Source organism: Sorex fumeus, unplaced genomic scaffold, assembly GCF_029834395.1.
Source record: "Sorex fumeus unplaced genomic scaffold, SorFum_2.1 ptg000037l, whole genome shotgun sequence".
NCBI classification, from domain to species: domain Eukaryota; kingdom Metazoa; phylum Chordata; class Mammalia; order Eulipotyphla; family Soricidae; genus Sorex; species Sorex fumeus.
This window is the reverse complement of record NW_026606094.1, coordinates 79,348,062-79,370,128: the sequence shown is the minus strand read 5'-3', so window position 1 is coordinate 79,370,128 and position 22,067 is coordinate 79,348,062. Positions and strand designations below refer to the sequence as shown.

Here is a 22,067-nt window from a genome sequence, read left to right as displayed (position 1 = left end):
ATGTTTAATACCACTTTTCTGAATGACTTTCCAGGAAGTTTCTTTCTCGAGCCTAACCTCTGTTATATAGTTTGTGGATTTGTTGTAGCTTAGTCTAAAGATGGCAAATAGCAGTTCGACCTAAGGAGTTATCTCTCTTAGGGAGAAAGAGGGAGGATTTTCTCTCCCTCTTTCTCTCTATCTGCGGCCTCTGTCTCCAGCTCTCCTGTGTAGAGGGTGTGGGGTTCTTGAACTACATCCATTGGTGCTTGGGGAACTTGCCGAGTGTGGTCCCAGGGATGCTAAAAGCTCATGAGGCATACTGCAGATTTTGATCTGAATGCCTGGTGCGCTCTTTCTCTCTCTCTCTCTCTCTCTCTCTCTCTCTCTCTCTCCCTCCCTCCCTTCCTCCCTCCCTCCCTCCCTCCCTCCTTCCCTTTGCGTGCAAGGCAAGCATCCTAATTCTCTCTCTGACCCCAATCAGGATCCTCTTAGAACTACGAGATATATTTGATAACTTAGTGTATTTGATCAGTAAATAACTATGTTTCTTCACATTGCTGTCCCTAAACTAATTGGTCACGGTGCATGCAGTTAATCAGTACCTGAAGGTGCACTAATTTCACATAGAATCGCGACATGTGAATGATAATCAGTGAAAATACCAAGCTTCTAGCTCATTGAAGATCTTCTATCTTAAGCACCCGCTCTGTGTCTGACTCATAATTGATTATAATGTACAGTTCATACGTAATTGATATATACAGAAAACAACTCATTGGGAAATAACGCACATTTTCCATAACAGAGTCCCATATTTGAATTGTCCTCAAAAAAAGTTGTATTTTTATTTGTATAAGAGCTGAGAACTTAAATAAAGGAACTCCCATAGAGAATAAGAGGTAAAATAAGGGAGGAATAAATCATAAAGAAAAATCCCAAACCAGTAAAGATTTTCCTTGAGGACTGGGATGTGACATAGTGGCAGAGCACATGACTGGCATAAGTGAGCTGAGTTCAGTCCCTGGCACCACCCGGGCCCTCATGGAACCACTGTGTGTGGCCGTTGTGTGCCCTCCCCAAACTCCACTACCAGGGTTTAAGCTCCAAATTCTCTGGTCTTTATTCTGGGCTGACCATTCACAGGAGTGACTTCTGTTAAGAAATTAAAGGACAGGATGCTTCCTGGATAGAACTATACTATGTGCTGCTTTGCCACTCAGATTCATAAAGGAATCTAAAATTCATTGGATAAATAAAAGTTTTACACAAGTAATATACGGTGAAGCTTTTGTGTTTTATGCTACATCTGGGGGTGCTCTGGACTTCTGGCTCTGTGCTCAGGAATCACTGCTGGTAGCACTTGGGGGACCATATGGTGATGCAGGATGTAGAACCCAGGTCAGTGTGTGCAAGGCAAGTGCCCAAGCTGCTGCTTTGTCTTTCCAATCCAAGAAATAACCTTTACTATTTCAATAAGGTCATGCAGTAAGATGATCTCTTCCTTGCCAAGGGAATTGGAAGGTGATGGTGCATAAACCCCTGGTTCCTGCACGTAGGAAGCCGGTAGCTTCATAACCCTCCAGGCTTCCCTTGAAAACATTTTCTGTTCTCATTTCAGTTTGCTGTTGAGTTCAGAAGTTCTTTAACCTTCAAAAGATAAGCTTAAGGAATTTTGGAGTTTTGTGTGTTTCTCTGTGGACTGCAGCTGGTGGTTCTGGGGGTTGCGTGGTGCCAGGGGCCCAACCCGAGTCTTGCATGCTAGCCGTGCACTCTGTCCATTGGCTGCCTCTCCAACCCCAAGTCTGGTCCTTATTTTTCCTTCCCCCTTGCCTGCTCCCGAGTCTGTGGACAGGTAGGATTGCCTTGGCATATGTAGACACCGGGGATTAAGCCCAGGACCTCATGCTTGGCCATTGATACATCTGAGTGTCTGAGCTATTTTTCATGGCCTTTCTCTCAGGGGTTCTAAAGAGCAGAGCTAGTGGCCACTGGGGTCTCAGTTTGCACTCTTGTATTCAGCCACAGGATCATCTTCCGGGCCCAGCTAAGAGAATTTATATATAATATATGTGTTATGAGAAACAGCCTTGTTCCTGATGCTCCATTCGCTCTCAACGGAACCACCATCTCCGAATGCAACAGTTATATATACCTAGGTCGAGAAATCAACATGATGAATGACCTGGCACCTGAGTTGCGCAGGAGGAAGAGAGCGGCTTGGAATGCCTTCAAGAGCATTGAAGAAATAACTAAAAGGACAAAGAACCTCCAGCTACGAGCACATCTCTTTGATTCCACTATTCTTCCTGCATTAACATATGCCTCAGAGACCTGGACCCTACAAAAACAGGATGAGAACGCTATTCGGGTCTCTCAAAGAGGAATCGAAAGAACTATGCTTGGAATATCACGATTCACTCAAATGAGAGATAGAATCCGAAGTTCTGATCTTCGTCAACGCTCAAGAATCAGGGACGCTGTCTCATTTGCCAAGACAACAAAAATCAGATGGGCTGGACACGTAATGAGGTTTACAGACAACCGCTGGACTAGAGCCATTACTGATTGGATTCCACGGGACATCAAAAGACCACGTGGACGCCCACCTATAATATGGTCAGACTTCTTCGTCAAGACCCTAAATGATCGGTTTGAGGCTCTGCATATTCCTAGAACGAACAGATACCATTGGGCTACGCTAGCACGCAACCGGGATGAATGGAGACGTTACTGGCACCCGCTCGAATAAATCGATGAATAACGGGGATTAAGTGATTAAGTGATAAGTGATATGTGTTATGCAAACATACTTTGACAGTTAAAATGATTTTGTCTCCGCATTCCAAATTCAGATATATACAAGTAAAGTTTAGAAATTCAGTTGTAATTTTTTTTCAGGTTTCTGAAGTTGAATTTTCTCCAGTGTATGTACCAGTTTTTCTTTACTTTTTTTTCTTCTCTCATTGAGGTAGTTGAGCAGATGAGCGAAAAGATATCACAGCTAGCGCCAGTGAGGTGCTGGTCTTGCAGAAAGCCATTGTAGGTTCAGAAACTTAGAAACACCCACAGCAGTAATGAGGCCCTGAATTTAACCCCCAGTGCCTACACGTGCCAAGGCAGAAGGCAGCCCTTATCACACAACTTCCTGGTCTCAGAGAACAAGGTGAGAAACAGAGCATCTTCTGTAAACTTCTGGGCACATGCTGACTAGAATGCCCATAGACAAAGGAATGTCAGTCATCTGAGGAGGTCATGTTAAAGCAAGGATAAGGAAAGCATGACCCGAGGTGCCTGCCCGAGAAGTGTTCCTTCCGGCTGCCAGCCTTCCGGGTGCTGGGTCCATTTTATTACCGTTCAGTTCTGCTCTTTATGGTCTTCTGGCTGTGATGTTGTGACGCGTCTCTGTCCTTGCTGGTGGTCAGTCCAGGGAGGAATGAAAGCTCTCTCCTGTAGGCGCTTAAAGCCACCCTCCATGCTCCAGGATCAGAAGCAGCAAGTGTGCTGATTAACCCAGTATACCTTTAAAATGGCTTCTTTATTTATTCATTTCTTTTATATTGGGAGTTGGGGGTGGGTCCACACCCTGCGGTGCTCAGGAACTGTTCCTCACTCTGGTCAGCAGTGACTTTGGGTGATGCCCGGGAACCCATATGTAGTGTCTTTGGGGATGGAATCATCAATTATGTGTCTGGATATTTTTTTTTCAAAAGGAAGGCGAATGCATTGTTTTGTTTTTATCAGAAATAAATTGAGTTTCCACTTAGATTCTATTGATACATCTGTATTCTAGAATGTAGGTTCTATTGGTTCTGGGTTACAAGATGAATTAAGGAGTCCCACTTTCAGGGGAGAGGGGATAGTACAGAATGACAAAGTAGTCTGTAGGAGTGACTTGTTTATTGTGGGAAGCATAGGGGTGCAGTCTTTGTCTTTCTGGGGCCTCTGGGCCAGGTCCTTGATATGGGTATGACTCAATATTTGAAGTAGAACAGAATAGAGGAGGGGAGAATTTCAACAAAGCAAATAGTCTCTAAGTGAAAACTTGAAGGTGGTGGGATTTTAAAAAGTGGATTGTCAATTACTTCAGAATCTTCGGAAATATGTACAGTATTAATAAAAAGTTGGATTGCGGGCTAGAGAGCTAGTACAGTGAGTAGGGCACTTGCCTTACATGCAGCCAACCTGAGTTCAATTCCTGGCACCCCATGATCCCTGAGCATAGTAGAGCCAGGAGTAAGCCCTATGCACCTCCAGGTGTGATCCAGATTCCTCCCACCAAAATTTTGATTGCTTAAGACCAATTTTTTTGGCCTTGAATGATTTTCAAAGACACACACACACACATGCACACACACACATGCACACACACACACACACAGACACACACTATAACTATGCTATCAAGAGTCTATGGGACAAAAGAAAGCCCTGAGGAAAATTTGTGGCGAAATTTTAATATCTTGAATTACTGTGAATGTGGTGGTGATCGGAATGAAAGAATCTGGAGACTAACTTGCGAAGGCATCCCAATATATCTGTAGAAAAGACGTGGTAGAATCCGAATGGGTAAAGCAGAAGGAGATTGTAAAGAAAGAGGTGATAGGAAGTGCCTTTGAAATGTGTATGTCACAAGGTAGGGTAAAGAAAAGAGCGAAAGAGTGAGTTCTCTAGAAATGTCCAAAGCAGGCAAGGTAAAAGTAGGAACTCATGAAAGATCAGAATCTGAATGTAATAAGCCAGTTGAGCATTTGATTGGAAATTTTACTGGAGAGTGATGGAGCAGGAACGCAGGAAAGGTACTGGAAATTGGGATGCAGAATTAAGGGCAATGGAATCAGGGGAAATTCCTTTGATTGAGTTGGAATGAGGAGTGCCCGTAATCAAGAAGGGTGGTTACCAGGTGAGATGTAACGATGAGGACAGAACAGAGGACAGTGTAGGGAACCTAGACCTTGATCTAGGAAAGGAAGAAGATGAATCATGCTCCAGGTGGGCGTAGGGGTGGGGCTTTGGAGTACATGGCATTGGTGGGGTAGTTGATGGGGAAGGAATAGTGAGAGCGATAACTTTCTTGTATTTAATAAGATGCCTGAAGTAGGGATAAATTACTGCATCTGACAACTGGCGGATTGCAAGACTTTGAGGATCAGAGCTATAGATTTTGGACTGTCATGGTGAATTAGGAGATGACTAGTTAGACCAATAGAAGGAGAAGCTACTGACAGAAATTTGGAGATAGATATCTAGGGGAAACACAAAAGTATGAAAGACAGCTTAGATTTTATTGAAATATGTAAGTGATAACTAATGAATGAAAAAACCAGCAAAGAAACTATTGAAAGTGAGAAGTAGGTGCAGTATTTGCTGGGATAGAGATAATGTAAAAGTTCCCTGGAGTCAGTCTGGGTGCTGTAGCCTCTAGTTTCATTGCACTGATGAAGGAACAGCGGGCTGGCTACAGGAAACGACCCAGCCTGACAGGATTCTCCTTTTAATTGGTGAGGCCACTTAATGGATATGTGGGATTCACGTGATCCCTTTCCTTCTGGGTTTAAAGTTTTTCTTTAGCCTTTTTCTACCAAATCTCCAGATTGTGTTCTTTCTTGTTCTTCACTTCTTTTATATATTCAGCTTCAGAATAGTCTGGATATGGACTTCCATATTTTCAGTGCTTATTCTGAGTCTTTGAATCAGAATTCATAGACTTAGAATCTAGAGTCTCTGCTCTGAGAGAACCCAACAGAGAGAACTTACTTAGGAGTAATTTTAGTTGCCTCTTGGGGTCTCTCTGAGACCCCAGTGCAGACTCATTTAGGAGCAGCTCTTTGAGACGTGTCATATCATGTCTCATGTCATGCCTTTTTTCTACCCCCAGAGTACTATAATTTGGGTCTGGTGTGTTTTTTCAATGTAATTTAAAACTGAAATCTAGTCCAGAGGTTTAGACTTCGCTTTGAGTGTTTCAGAGCGTGGTTGTGAGCGAGATGGCTGATAGGGCTTAGAGCATTGATGGAGCCTGGAGAGAACTCTGGCGGCTAGAAGTCCTCATAGTTCTGTGGCAAGAGCCCACTTTCCACTAACTCACAGCTGGAGTACTCAGTGATGGCGAAGTTCATGCAGATATCTGGGACTTCTGTCGTGTGTGACTTTCTGAGAAGTCAGTATCCATTTCTGATTTTCTCCTCAAGACTAATTTGACATGTCAGGAATACACCATCTTTCCACTCCTTGACAATGGCCGTTTCCCCCCCCCCCCCCAGCAGTAGTTTGGGGGTCTGGGACTGCAAGTAGTAGTGACAGCGGACGAGCTCCTGTGGAGGGAGTGTCTCTGTGTCACTGTTGCTGGGCTTCAGGCCCAGGTACTGCATGTGCTGTTCTGGACTGGCCAAGAAGAGCACGTGGCTCCATGCATGTGAAACTGCTGTGAGGTTGTCATTTGTCAGGGTCATGTTTGGGGAAGGATTCTGTGCACACCGCAAGGACAGTTTTGCAATGCTTTGTTCCCTTTGTCACGTGGGCAAGGGCGCCCAGTGCTTCATGACACACGATCAAGGAAGTCGTGTTTGTACTCATTTTTTTTATTATTAGTGAGACACCATGAGGTACAGTTGTAGACTTACAAATTTTGTGCTTGGGTTTCAATTATACAATGATCAAATACCCATCCCTTCACCAGTGCCCATTTCCCACCACCACGGATCCCAGTATCCCTCCCACCCCCCCCATCCCCCCCATCCCAACCTGCCTCTGTGGCAGGGCATTCCCCTCTGTTCTCTCTCTCCTTTTGGGTGTTGTGGTTTGCAAAAGAGGCATTGAGTGGCAATCAAGTTTGGTCTATAGTCTACTTTCAGCATGCTTCTCTCATCCTGGGAGGATCCTCCCTCCGTGAAAACAGATATGTACTCATTTTAATTGTTGTAACCATTCTGTGCTCATTTCATGGACAATCTAATTGGGTTTCAGCAAATCCAGGAGAATCTGGGTTGTGCTGCACACAAGTTGAGCCTAGATTTGAAGCCTTTGTCCTGCTTCAGCATCTCCTTCCTGTAGCAGATCGTTCATAGGTTAGGTCTCTGTGCTGTCATCCAAATGGCCAGCCACGGACTCCTGTTCTGTGTCTTTGATGCCTCGTCCCTATTTGTTTCTTGACTGTAATTTGTTCTCTCAGCTGACAGTTTACCAGCCACCCAGGAAGACAGATAGGGTCTGTTTGAGTACAAAGCCAGGAGAGTTTCGACATCTGTGCAGTGTGTGTGCCTGTGCACGTGTGCCCTTGCTGCATTCCAGAGCACAGCTGAGGCTGGTAGACGGAGCACAGCTGTAACCCAGGGCACATGGGGTCCTGGTTCCATGACTGGAACGTGTCCAGCTCAAACTGCTGTGTTGTTGGCGTTGGTCTGGCCACGGGTGGAGAAGGATTCTGTGCACTTCTCAGGAACGGTTTTGCAATCCCTCTTATTCCATTTTCACACATTCTCATAACAAACACCATGAATCGAGACTTGTTTGCGTAAGACCAAGCTGTGGGTTGCCTGGTTCCTACCCTGTCTGGGGAAATCTGGTTAATGCTGACGTTGTAAACTTTCATTGCTGGGGAGATCTAAGAACAAAGCTTTCTCTTCCTTCTGATTTTAATGCAGCTAAGTTTGTTTTGTAAAATGTGTGATAATGACTGATAGGAGAAAAACTCTTAGCCAACAGCTAAGGTTAGCAAATATCAATTCTCTTGCTTGTAGGCACCTTTAATTAGTTCTTTTAAATATAAAATGATGAAATGAAACTAACAGTGTTTCCTTTTTTGACTGTTTTGCAGAAAAAGCCTCTGTCTGCAATAATAAAGGAAGTCTGTGATGGGTAAGTGTCGCTGAGAATTCATCTGGGGTGCTTCTGTCCATTAATTGAGAGGCATATAAAATATCTCTGTGCAGTGATGAAATATTGTTCATAAGCCACAGTCAGAACTACCCTAAAATTCATGTGCCCTTTCCATGATAAAATGGCCCTACTTCCTCAAAGACCAGAGGAGTGTGAAATGGCTTGTGTGAACACAGGGGGTTGACTTTATTTTGAAAAGTGGTGTCTTGTTCACTCTGCCCAGCAGGGAGCATGCTAAAGTTCCTGGGGTTAAAGACACTCTTGGCCCTCTCTAAACTGAGTGGTCCCCTTATCACTGAAGATAAAACAATCTAAAAGACAATCAGTGAGGTTAGGTGATACTCCTAGTGGCCTCACAGTCAGCTTGTGAAGTTCTTGATCCGATTGTTCTAACAACCCAGAGAAAAGGGCCCGCGGCTCTTACACGCAGCTTACTTTAAAGAAATGTGAATGGAGGTTTTCCTGGAATTTCATTTGGACCTTGAATACTTAAGGCTGGGAGTAGAGCAGTCATCTTGGTGAGGTCTTGGGTTTGATCCCCAGCATGGGGAAGGAAGGGAGGAAGAAAGGAGGGAGGGAGGGAGCGAGGGAGGGAGGAAAGGTGGAAAAGACCTTGAATGATTATGTAAAAGTATACCATGAGGAATTATAGAATACAGACATAATTGAAAAGAATACTATCAGAACTGAATTGCTGGAGGCTGGAGAAATAGTAGAGTGGGTAGGGCTCCTGCCTTGCATACGCCAATGCAGGTTCAGTCTCTGGCACTGCCTGTAGTGATCCCTGAGCACAGAGCAAGAGTAAGAGTAAGCCTGGAGCACAGCTGGGTCTGGCCCAGACCTCCACCCGAAAACTAAAAAGAGAAAACTTGAAAGGCTGCTCTCTCAGTGCTCCCCGGCCATGTGTCTTTGTCCTCATAGCTCGCTCTGTCAAGCTCCTGCTCTCTTGAACACATACTCCTTCCCTGCTTACAGCTTCCTAAGTGAATTTCATTCAATAAAAACCATCTCGCTTCACAAAAGCAAATAAACAAACAAGACAGATTAAAAATCAAACAAAAGCCCCACCAGAAACATGAATTGCGTTCATGGCCTTTTGTTTCCTTCTGCCTGCTGAGTTCTTTAAAATGCTGGGAGAACCAGTGTGGAGCCCACAGGACAGAGCTCATGTTGTGCGTGTGTGGGCAGCCGGCCTGGGTTCATTGCCCAACACAGCACCTTTCAGGGTCCCCTGAGCACTGCTGGGTGTGACCCCCAAGCACAGAGCAGGAGTAGCTCCTAAGTGCATGTGGGTGGGGCCCTAAAACACAAATATAAGGAATAAAGAGGTGAAGACAATGAAATGGCAGGAATATGACTTTATATTTAACCAGTCCCTCCTCCCACTCCAAGGCCAGCAAAGGCATGCTGTAAGATTAGGGTAGTTGAAAGATAGAATAAAAATTTTTTATTTTGAGGACAGAATTGTGGGATTGTTGGGGACTGGCCCGATTCCAATCAGAGGGTGTCAGATTTTTCCAGCCCCATGGAACTTTGAAGACGGAAATGACTACTCTTGTTTTCTGATGAGTTTTTTTTCTTGTTGTTTTAAGGTGGTCTCTTGCCAATCATGAATATTTCGCGCTGCAGCATGCTGATAGCTCAAACTTCTATATCACGGAGAAGGTAAGTCCATCACAGGGGTTAATGTGGGACACATGCTTTTAAGTAAAGTAGAACATGACCAATGCTTCCTTATTTACCACTAAATATGCTGGTCTAACTTTTAAGTCTCTGCTCTACATGCGAATGGAGGCGTCTCAGTAAAGGCAGCCACTGTAGTGTCAGCAAGGGGATATTTAGCCTCTTCTACAGTGAAGACTAACTATGTTTCTGCACCCAGTTTTAGCAACTGCATTTGTAGTGGCAAATATGAGAATTATCTTACTTATTGCTTTGTTAAAGCATTTATTTGATACGTAATGAGTTAGTGGAGCTGCCTTGCTCAGACAATTTTTTTTTAAGAACAATTTCTAAATCCTTCTTAAAGTAGTGGTCACGATACAAGAAACCTTTTCTCAAGATGGCAATTGCATTGGTCCTGGGATTCTGTGGCCCTTGGGGACTTCCTTCTTGGGACATCTCCACTGTTTAGGCCTCTCAGAGGAGGGTGAGGGGGTTGTGAAGACTCCATGATCTCCACAACAAGTCAGGTAACTTGAGATCCCTGACAGAAAGGAGAGTAAATGTAGATGCAGCTTCTTGCGTGCCCGGAATCTCCTCTGCACGTGCAGAGGTTGGTGTCATCTTTAGGCTGTATCAAAGGAACCTAGATCAGTAGCTGCCTTCATGGGTTAAAGGTATTCACAGAGGATCTTCATTAATTTTTTTTTACAAAAGGGGGGGGAAACCCCAAAATAACAATCAGGGTTTCACAGCAGCTGAAGGAGAGGCAGCATGCACCCCCCACCCCCCGCTCTTTTCCTGTGGACTGCTTTATTCATGCCGTGTATTTAACACATTCCTGCTTTTACTGTGTATGTGCTATTTTAGTTCTATGTGTTATTTGGTATAATTCCGTAGGTTATTTTTTGGCTCTGCGATGGCTCTGAAATGTTCCCTATAAATGTATGGAAATTGCCTCTGCTTTACTGCAGTTTGGTTTATGAAATGATTTTCATAGGAAAAGCTGAAGGTGGCAGGGGACCTGCAACTGTGGGGATTTCTTTGGTTTGGTAGAGAGATAAGGAAACGGGCCCTCGCAGGCAGGGAGCCTGGCTCGCATGGCAGGGCTCTCCAGGGCAGAGCTGAAAGCTAGTCCTGATCTTCTAGCTCTTGGGGCGTCCTCCTGAGAATGTCCGAGAAGTTTTGCCCTCAGCTCAGGTGCCTGGAGAGATCACAGAAACGCTTATGAACCTGTGGGGGTCTAGCACGTGGGGCACGTGGTAAACTTGGAGAGGGTGGTCAGAGCTGGCCGCCACTTGAGTCGGCAGGAGCGATGTCAAGCTCCAGGCTTGGTTTGTCCCAATAAGCGGCTTCTCCTTAAGTCCTGAATCCCAGCACATGGAAGGTGAGGCATTGAGAGCCATCGTCGGGTTCCCGCTGTGACATCCTGATCCCTCTCTATCCTGGGTACTGGGGATGGGGGTGGGGCTGAGAGAGAGAGAGAGAGAGAGAGAGAGAGAGAGAGAGAGAGAGAGAGAGAGAGAGAAGAGAGAGACAGACAGACATACAGGCAGACACACAGAGAGACAGACACAGAGAGATAGAGAAAGAGACAGAGAGAAGGGGTTAATGTGCATTTGGCTCAACATGTGTTATCTGAATCTTGGAAATTAATAGCTCTTCCCAGATCGAAACAGGACTTTCCATATCTGAATTGTTTTCCTCTTTATCTCTATTGCCAGAAAGTTGAGTATTAAGTAGAAAACTTTTTTTTAATTGGTCCATATCGTGTTTATTACCTCCTCCTTAGAGTCATTCCAATTTCTTGTCTTTATTTTCCCTGTGCTTCATTTTCTGAATATTTTCATGCATTTGACACTGCATTTATGTAATCTGCATGCAATTCTTTATCATATAAAGAGGATCTGTAAGTATGGGTGCTGGGAAGATAGTGCAGCTGGTAGGGCACTTGCCCTGCACATGGCTGATACAGGTTCCATTCCTGGCACCCCATGTGGTCCCCTGAGTCTGTCAGGAGTGATCGCTGAGCCCAGAGCCAGGAGTCAGCCCTGACCCCAGTTGGCTGTCACCCCAGAAAACAAAATAAAATAAACTAAAGAGTATTTAAGTCAATAAAAACTAGATGTATGACATAATATCTTTAAGCACACGCTGGTTTTATTTTCACTTCATCCACCTATTTTTCAGAAGGAGGGTCTCTCCCGGGCAGCACCCTGGAGCCTGGAGGTGCCGTTGTGATTCTTAGCCGGTGGGACCAGCCATTCAGTGCAGGGCCAGTGATATGCCACTGCTCTGGGCCCCTAAGGCCACCACTGGCAGTGATGGAACCCACGTGGTACTTATTATGTCCTGAGCCCTTTGTTTATCATTTCTGAGGTAAGGGTAGGTGATTTGGGCCACAAAACTGATGCTCATGTTACTCCTGGCAGTGCTGAGGGGACCACATGGGGATTCAACCCGGGTTGTCCATGTGTAAGGCAAGTACCCTACCCTCTTTACTATTGCTCTGTCTCCCAGTCTCCCATTTGTTCACCTTTTAAAGCTATCTGAAAGTATTTCAGATTTGGGAATATTATTAGAAAAGTTCGCATGGTTTTCTATTTAGGGTATCATTCAGGGAAGCATGAGAAGATTTACTATTGGGCAACAGAAGTGATGGGATTTTAAACTGCCACCACCATTGGGCGGACAGTGAACTCACCCATACTGTGGCATTGCCATCTGGAATAGAATCTACTGCCTGTTTTGTTTGCAAAGTCCTCTCTCTCTCTCTCTCTCTCTCTCTCTCTCTCTCTTTCTCACTCACACACACACACACACACACACACACACACACACACATACAACACAGCGTTCATTTCTGTGGTGCTGGTCTTCTGCCTGGTCTGTGCTCACACATGTCCCTGCTGTGATTCATCTCTGGCTTCCTTTTTCATCTGCTGGAGACCCCAGTTTATTGGTGAATAATAAGGAGCCTCAGAAAAGTCAGAGCTTTTCAAAGAGGTAACTTCTTATTTTATTATTTAAATGTTTTTGATTTTGTTTCTTAGGGCCACACCTGACTGTGCTTGGGGTTCCTTCCACTCTGCATTTGGGGCTCACTCCTGACAGGACTTGGGGGCTGTAATCGGATGCCGGGATCAGGCTGGAGTCGGGGCATGTTTTTGCCCACTGTACTACCTCTCTGGTTCCCAGCTTTTAAGAATGTAGAATTTTAGCTCCCAGGCCCAGAGACTAGTCGAAGAGTGTCTGACGAGGTGGGTTCCTGCCTCCTGAAGGCCGTGGAGGGCTTTGGGCTTGGATCCCAGGGCTGATTCTCTTCTGGCTGCCTGTGTGGAGTTGAGGGCTTCCGTTTCGTGAGGAGAGTCCTGTGCTGAGCTCAGCCAAGGCATGTGTCTGCCTGGTTCTTGCACGAATCTGAAAAGGCAGATGCTGATGATTTTGTTTTCATTAAAATTAACACATACTCCCCAAATTCAAATTACTGACACCAGTGAGAAAATCATTATTTTATTGGAATCCTAGTGGTTTCCTAGGAAGCCTTATTTTGCCCGAGAAAATTCCCAGGGATGCCACCACCCAGCTTGCATGCTGGAGCTCAGGGAATGAAAGACTCACCTCCCAGGCTCGAACCTTTATTCACAGAGATGTCACTTCCCTCCCTTCGTGGCTGTCCTGGGGTGAGGCTGCATGTGGGGTGCCACAAGCTCTGTGTAGGGGAGGGCTCCAGTCCCCAGCCTACAGGCCAGACCCGGGCCTGCCCTCCCTCTGCTGCTAGGTCCCTCAAGTTCCCTGCAAGGATTCTTGTAAAGAAAGTTTTGAAAACTTTACATTTTCGTACTTTTATGATTAAAATTGCATACCTCACAGCATCTCAAGTTACTTAACACCCCATGAGTTGTTTGGGAATATTTGAATTGCCATGGCAACAGGGGACTAATTTTCAAACTTCTGCCTGTCCTTCCTGACTGACTTGCCTTGCAAATGAGGTGGTCTTCTTCCCTTGCAGAGATAAAATATCACCTGCAATTTGGCAGATTTCTCCAGCCCTGGCATACCAGTGATTAGTGAATGTTTTCCATGTGCTTTTGTGCTCCTCCCTTCCATTTCCTTTTTTTTTTTATTTTGGGCCAAACCTGGTGATGCTCAGGGGTGACTCCTGGCTCTGCACCCTGGAATCACTCCTGAGAGTGCTCTGGAGATCATACGGATGCCAGGGATTGCACCCGCTCGGCCGTGTGCAAGGCAAGTGTCTCAGTTGCTGTGCTCTCCCTCTGGTCCCTACTTTTCTCTTTTAGCTCAGTTCAGTTTCCTAAGGAGACTCCACTTGCTTCTTGGGCCGTTGATTTCCCTTACGCTCAGCGAGAAAGTCGATGTGTTGCTGCTCCACATTCAGCAGTAGCAGAGCCTGCAAATGTCTTCCAAAAAGCTCAGAGCAGGCTCATCCCAAGTTCAGGATCCTGCCTCACATCTTCTGTGTTTTTTTTTCTTGAGTCACACCCAGTGTCACACAGGGGTTACTCCTGGCTCTGCATTCAGGAGTTACTCCTGGAGGTGCCCAGGGGACCATATGGGATGCTGGGAGTCGAACCCGGGTCGGCCGCGTGCAAGACAAATGACCTACCCGCTGTGCTATTTCTCCATCTCAGGTCTTCTATGTTTAAAGGTGATGGCAGAGAGGCAGAGTCGAGGCGAGGGCGGGGCTGGGGCGAGGGAATACACTTTCCTCTTCTGCTTCAGGTCAGTTGGAGGTGTAGTTGGCTGGTGGGACAGAGCTCCAGTCTCCTTCCTGACTGGCGTCTGACGCATCTGTGCGCCATGCAGGCTCTCCTCACCCGCCCCGCTGAAGGGTGCATCTCTCACCTCACGTGCTTTCATGTCGCCCTCCCTCTGATATCTCACAGCTTTCATTTATGTAACAGTCTTTCTAACCAGAGGCAGCTGGTTTTACATTAGCTACCTGAAACCGATTTGTTCTGTTGTTGAAGGTTTGGATTTTTTCAGTCCCGCTGCCATTTTTTCACTCTCGCCACCTCTGTCCACAAACCCCTGACAAACCATTTTATATTGTTTCATGAGTTTATGTCTTTGGAAAGAGAATCCCACTGTGATGCTATGTTTATCCCCCGCGGTGGCTGTGTGTTGCTTGTCTCTCTGTCTCTGTGTCTTGTTCCATGTTACACAGTGCAGTCAGGGCTGGTCCAGAGTGTCACGAGCGATGGGATTCCCTCTCCTGTCTCCCTCTCTCTCTGCCATGTAGTGCTCAGGGAGCTGGGCCCATGTCCTGGAGACTCAGTAGGCCTGGTCCTGTGGGTCCCAGCAGTATCCTGTGCCCCCTGACCACTGGGCTACCTCCTGCTGCTCACGCATCTCTTCTAGATCTTGATTTCATTTTCTGGGCTTTGTTGGATCCTGTGGCAGCTCCATTTCTGACTTTGTGAGGAGCCTCTGGGTTGTACGTCTCCTCCAACAGTGCTCATGGGCGAGACGTACTTTCCGGTGCTGCCTTTTCTCTCTCTGCGGGGATGTTCAGACAGGTGTGTGGGAAACGTCTGTGCCTCCTGGGATCGCTCAGTTTGATTTTGTGCTGTAAGATCACATGAGCTCTTCCGGGGTCTCTGGTGGGTGCTTAGACGATTCCTTCCTGCAATGCCAGAGCCGCAGGAGGGCACTGCTCAGACCTGCAGTGCCATGGAGGTGCAGGAGCCCGACGCTGCGTCCAGCAGTGTGTGGGGGGAGGTGTGTGTGGTATCAGGGATCGAATCTGTGGTGCCCTGCTCAGCGTGGCCCTAATGATGTCCCACTCCCGGTCCCTAGGAGTATCCTGATTTTTTTTTTCTTTTTGGGTGACACCCAGCGATGCTCTTGAGTTACTAGTGGCTTTGCACTCAGGAATCACTCCTGGCGATGCTCGGGGTACCATATGGGATGCCGGGGATCGAACCTGGGTTGGCTGCATGTAAGACAAAGGCCCTACCCACTGTGCTATCTCTCCTGCTCCTAAATGTTTTGGACGTTGATCTCTTAGCCGATTCCTGACCGACAGACACCTTCTCTCATTCTGGGATGGCCTTTTCATTGAGTTGATGATTTCTTTTGATGTATAGAACTTCTGTGTGGTTCCATGTAGGCCCTCTTCATTATTTTTAAAAAGACTGTGTGTTTACTGTGTTATAGTAGAACATGTCTTGGGCAAAAGGGCTCCTGGAGAGAATGCCCTCCACACATTTCACTCAGGCCTCATTGTCTCCCTGGAGGGAAGGGAGATGGAGAGGGCTTGCAGCAAGTTTAGATGTGCTAGATTGGCGGGGGCCAGCCTGATCTGGAGCTCGGCTCCCCACCCTCTGCGCCCCACCTTGTTTGCGACACCCTTCCTTGGCTGGCACCTGCTCGGGGATCTGGACGCTTGTTGCCTCGGTGAGCTAAAGACGGGAGGTTAGAACCTGTAGTGCCAGCTTCATCTACAGCTTCCTTCTTTTTTAAGAGGCTCACTAGGTGGAAGTCGTAACAAGTTCTTATTTGCCTTTGTATGAGTTGTGTGATCATCTAAAGTAGTCTTGTGGCACTAAAGTTGTTCTTTCTAGGCAAATAGGAAAATAGTGTGTGTCTCTCTGCACCCTCTCTGTGCAGGGCGGCAGCGTCCCAGCTACTTGGGTCTCTAAGGGATGTGTTCTAGATCTGTACTGGTAGAGTTGAAATTCCGTCATGATATTAGCATGTTTTTGCCCCTTGTGCTGAGTCCTGCTGCAGTGTCTGAAGTACAGGAGTCGAGTCACCACGCTGCTTCTCTTGCACGCAGGCTTGTTCTGCCAGGCTGGCTGTGGGAGCCTGGGGACGGAAGTGGTGGAGCTGGGGCAGCACCTTTGATCATACCACCCGTCTCAGAGTCCTGTGCCCCTGGGGATCGTATCTCCCGGTCTGGACTCTGTGCAGGCCCCTGGTGAAACACAGCTGGAGCAGTGCACGGCAGACAGAGCAAGGGGAACTGCGTGTGTCTTAGGGTCTGTGTGGCGTGGAAGCAGCCCAGAAGGGCACAGGAATGAGGAAGGAGCGCAGGGAAGCGAGCCAGGACCCAGGTTCTGCGGCATCCCAGGAAGGGTGACTATGTGCCATCTACTGGAATGGATTCTTTCATAGACAGGACTCCTCTCGGGCATTACTCACCGGCTAGGCTGTTGGCGAGTCACTTAGGGCCTGGAGACACCTACCCTGAATGTGGGCTGGACACTTCATCTCGGCCGCACATGCCTTGTGTGCCTGCTTGCTCCGAAATGTCACCTAGCTGGTGTGCTGGCTTGTATTATTCTGTGCTGAATTCAGTTTATGGACTGAGCAACTCAGTTGAGGCTTTGAGGTGTCAGGCGCAGAGCTGGGCTGGGCCGGAGGGGGGGTGGGGGAGTGGTGGAGCCTGACTCCAGGGTCTTGCTGGGCTCGTGAGGCAGGAGGTTTCCTGCTCCTCATGCCGGAGTGCAGAGGGCTGCCACATAGTCCTCTGTGCTGGAGTGGAAATGCATGTCTCCCCCCTGTTCCCACCTTGGCCTCCCTTCCGCCCACTGTCTTTGGCTGCCAGTCCATCCTGCACAGATATTTCCTATGTCCCCTCAGTCCCAGAACCCAGTTTGATTGGCACTGGCAGAGTTGACAGATTGGCTGTGGAAGTTGCTGGAAGGTCATCCATCACCCTTGTGGCTGCTTTGGTTGTATTTTATTTTATTCTTTAATTAAAACAAAGTGTTTGTTCCCCAGGGAGCTGGTCCCATCTCGGTGCTTGTGCAGGGAGCTGGGCTGCCATTTTCTGGCTGGTGAGCAGACATAGGTGCGGGCTTTGGCCAGTCTCTGCACCCAGCAGAACGGGCTGTCGGGAAGCACTTTCCGTTTGCTCGGAGGCCTTGAGTGTTTTCACTCCAAAGGAGCCTGTTTGGTGTGGCAGGCATGGGTATCTGATGGAGGGAATTGGTCAATCCGGTTAACAGTACCAACGTCTCCTCCCATGTGCTCTTGAGAATGGGACGGCTCAAGGCAGCTCGGCTCATCCTTTGGAAGTAACTGAAGCCATCGCACTGGGGGCATTATTGCGGTGGGGTGGGGTGGGGAGAAGAATGTGGTTTCTTCTTTTGTCTGCAGTATTACCGACGCAATCTAAAATGACTCTACATCATAAAGTTATAGAATAGTAGAAGCGATTTGGGGTTTTCCTAATTGGCAGTCATGGCTTGCTGCTGGATAGGTTGAAAGAGCAATTAGGAAGCGGGCAAGCGGGCGATGTGAGGGCAGAATTAAAGTGTATTTTGTTATTATTCAGCCATAATATATGATTAGTCTCAGTTTTATGCTGGCTTATGGCACATGTTTGAGAGTCATTGCCCAGGGGATTAACTATGGAGAATGCCTTTGCACTTGTCCATCACATTGTTAACAGAAGCCTCAAATTGGGATGAGGCTCTTCCCTGTAAAAAGTTTTGCATCCACATACAAGACACCCCAGGCCCTCTGACACCCTCCACTGCTGCTCTGACAGGAAGCAAACTGTGCCTGTCTTTTTTGAAATACAAAGCTGTTCATGATTGGGTTTCAGTCCATGCAATGTTCCAACACCCCGTCCCTTCACCAGTGTACATTTCCCACCACTATTGTCCCCAGTTTCCCTCCTGCCACCACTATGCCAGGCTCTCTCTCCCTCTCTCTCTCTATCCTCTTGGGCACTCCGGTTTGCAGTACAGGTATTGAAAGGTTATCACATATATCCCTTTCCCTCCTTTCAGCACTCAGTTCCTGTCCAGAGTGATCGTTCCCAATGATCATTGTCAAAGTGGTCCCTTCTCTGCCCTAACTGCCATACCATCCCTCCTGGGTGACAGGCCTCTGACCGTGGACCAGTCCTCCTGGCCCTCTTTTATATTGTATTTGGGTATTATTCTCAACACTAAGGTTTGTTTATATCCCGCAAATGAGTGTGCTTATTCTCTGTCTGTCATTTCTCTCTGATTCCTGTCTTTCCTGCAGGAGTGTCCCTGGCAGGGGCCGCAAGAACATCACTGTGCCAGCTGGCCGTCACCTTTCCCTCCTTAAGCCTGGGGGATCCTCATGCTTCTCTCTGAGAATGACCAGAGAGCCGGGCCAGGGCATGTGCTGGCTGGATGCTGCAGGTGCCCAGGCAGATTTGGAATCTCCCTGCACCTGTCTGGGGCTGGCATGGGGTACCTGTGGATGGGGTTCCTGGAGCCTAGGGGGACCCTGCCACTTTGTGATACTGGTCTTGCCTGGCCTGGCCCCTGGCGGCCGTCCCATGATGCACTTTCGCCAGAGCTAGCCAACCGAGCCCCGGACACTCCATGAAGTGGTCCGTGAAAGCCACTGTGTGGCTTCGTGAAGACACAAATGTAGCACTCCGCTGTGGGTCTTTGCTCCGTGCCCCGCAGGGGGCTAATCTGTGCCAGGCTCTCGCACTGCCCTTTCCTGCTCCTGGCCCCTCTCTCACTGATGCCTTCTGCAGCCTGAGGTAGAACCTGGGCATGCCCTGCTACCAGGTTGGTTCCTGATTTTCCAGATGACCAAACCTGACTTTGCTCAGGGTCTTCAATATTAGATGATTATTGAAAAGCCACCAGCCATTGCTTCGCTCTGCTCTCTGAGACAGGCTGTCCTAGGTCTGCTTGATTGCAACACAAGGCAGGGTTGTCAGGATGAATTGGCCAGGAACTGCAGAGATAGCAGTGTGGGCAGGACACTTGCCTCGTATGCAGCTAGCAGGAGTGATCTCTGAGCACAGAGCCAGGGATCTGAACACTGTGGGCATGGCCCCCGTGGACTCCACCCTGAAATGGCCAGGCCAGAAGAAAAATGTCCATGCCTGTCCGTATTCGGTAAATGAAACTATGGATTGGTAAACGGATAACAAGTGTAAATGCCACAGAGGACACATGTGAGTGCAGATCCTTAGCCCATGGCAGGTGACGTTGGAGCAGAGTGGAATGAGGAAGTGGTGGTGGAGGAAGAGGCAAGCTGTAGCCAAAGGGGTTTGCACAAGCCCCAGGTCTCGGGACCTACGATCACATAAAGGATTTTCACTATTGTCCTAAGAACATTGCCTTCGCAGGGCTCAGGACTGAATCTCACCACAAGCAGATCATCCATCCCATGGCTAGTTTGAGTGCACCATATTGGAACACTGAAGCCTGTCCTAGATGCCATCACAAAAACGTCTACTTCAGAGAGGACAAGAACACAGGTGCAGATAGATAGCATGGGCTGTGCTGGTGAGCACTTCTGGGCCCAAGGAGAAAGTGAGACCATATAACAGCCCTGGAATGTCCCTCCCCTACCTTGTAGCTCCCTCCCCTGCCTTTCCCTTTCCTTCCCTTTTCTCCCCTCACTGCCTTCCCTCCTCCCCTCCTCCCCCTCCCCACCCTTTTCCCCCTGACTACTTTCTCTCCCTCCCTCCCTTCCTCCATTGGTCTCTCTTGGTTGTGGTTAGTGGACCTTATGCAATGCTGACATTGAATCCAGATCAGCTGCCTGCAGGACAAGGTTCTTACCCTCTGGACTAGCTCTTTGGCCCCTGGACAGCATAATAAAGCATCACAATTCATCCCATCTGCTCGCTTCATCTGTGTCCTCTGCCATGATCTTAGTAAATGTGCTCATTTTTACAGGCTGATAAGAAATAGCTCTATAGTCGATACCGTCTATAATCTGTCCAAACATGTAACTCATTTTGATTTCCATCATGAACTGGTCAAATGTGTGGTCCAACCCTTTTAGAAATGTGAATTTTACCTCTACCTTAACCTTAACCTTAACCATATTCATAGGAAGATAAGTGGGAAACATCTGCAGTGTTTTCTATAGACTGGGGCATAGGAGCACAAGGGGGAAGGATGGAATTGCCCACCTTTGACTGCTTCACTTGCATGGGAGTGAGAAAGAGTTAGATGGAATCACTTATCCTCACAGAGTTTTCAGGACAGAGATGGGCCGGGATAATAGCAGTGAATGATGGAAAGTCATATTTGAAATGACCACTGGGAATGTGATTTTTCAGTCGATTAGGTTTTACAATTCCACCTTTGTTTTTGCACCCACATGTGTCTGTCCACATTAAAACTCCTTCAGTATGAAACTTTGCCATTTGTAAGAACCGGGAGACCCCCAGGATACCCAGAGGGTATTAATATACTTAGTGAAATAAGTTAGTTGGAGAAAAGCCGGCAGTGTGACTTCGCTCTTGGTGGAAAAGCCAAACAAATGAATAAAAAATAAATATTTAGAGGATAATATTTCTAACTAGAATATGAGCTCTTCTGCTTTATTAAAATATTTACTGAAAAGTTACTCATATAGCAAACAAATCTACCCAATTAGGTATAAAGTCCATGATAGCTAATATTGTCATAGAAATGGGCAGTGGTTTATTTATTAGACAATAAAGTTAGTTCATTTCCACCTAGCCAATTTTTATCTTTTAAATGATAGCTCCAACACCTAAATATAGATCATGTTTTCACATCTAGAGATACCAGTTTAGTAGGTCCAGGCTTGGGTTCAAGTCATTTTTAACAAATGCAGATGACCAGAGTATCATATCACAATTGAATCCTTCTCACTGTTACGTGGCAGCCTCTAGGTCTTTCCTTCTAGTCTTGTGCTGGATGAAAAGCCACACTTCAAGTTCTTTTTTATTGTTTGTTTTTGAGCCACAGCTATGGCTCTGTGCTCAGGGGTCACTCCTGGTGGTGCTCCGGGAAGCATCTGTGGGGCCGAGGATGGAACCTGGGTTGACTGCGTGCAAGACAAGCGCCCTACCCACTGCTCTGTCTCTGCAGCTCCACATGCTGAGCTCTTAGCAGTGTTTGGGCCTGAGATTGGGGTGGCAGAGTGAGCTCCTTCCACTAGTATGAGAGGAATGAGACCCAGCTTACTGCTAAACCCACACTCCTGAGCTGTGTCTCAGTTCTACCTGATATTTCCAGTTTCACCATATTTCTCTTTTGCCTGATGCTCACACTGTGCACTCCTCTGCTTTCCCCATGAGCTTTCCTGACTTGAATTCAGGCTGTCCTCCTGGCCCTCCCTCCCACTTCCACCCCGCCCTGTGGTGTTTCAGGTACCAACATAGATGCCGAGGTGAGAGAGATGACATGATGTGTTCTTTGCTTTGGGGAAGGTGAATCTGAGTAACAGTTATCTCTGGAAGCCATGTCAGTCAGTTCCCCTCCGAACCCCTCGGAATCGTGTGAGTGGAAAGAAACCTTGGCTTTGTGCCTGAAATAACTTCAGCCCCATTTGAAGATCAGTTTCTTCATTCAGCCCATACCTAAGTCTCTTCCTTTCCTCTCTGTTGCTGAAGGGATTATTGTGTCTTTAGTTACTGTCTCTTAGGTTCATTTACGAGCTAACCTGATTGTCTTTGATGCTGCCTTACTCTGTTTAACTATTAGCTTGCCCAATTGTATTTCTCCCTCCTGGACATTTCCAGAGCTTTGTAGTCAAAACCTGTGTGTTGCACCTTGATGTCTTTCCAGTCCCTGGAATTGCATGTAGGTGTA

The 22,067-nt window shown here is 47.1% G+C and overlaps 1 protein-coding gene across 2 annotated transcripts in view; it reads left to right on the top strand.

The window, feature by feature from the left end:
* Nucleotides 1-22,067, top strand: part of ELMO1 (engulfment and cell motility 1) — a 488,584-nt gene that overhangs the window by 24,756 nt on the left and 441,761 nt on the right. For both annotated transcript variants that reach the window (XM_056118196.1, XM_056118195.1), the window contains exons 2-3: nt 7,796-7,836; nt 9,450-9,522. In XM_056118196.1, the coding sequence (XP_055974171.1) occupies nt 7,796-7,836; nt 9,450-9,522 (114 nt within the window). The remainder of the gene's footprint in view (nt 1-7,795; nt 7,837-9,449; nt 9,523-22,067) is intronic.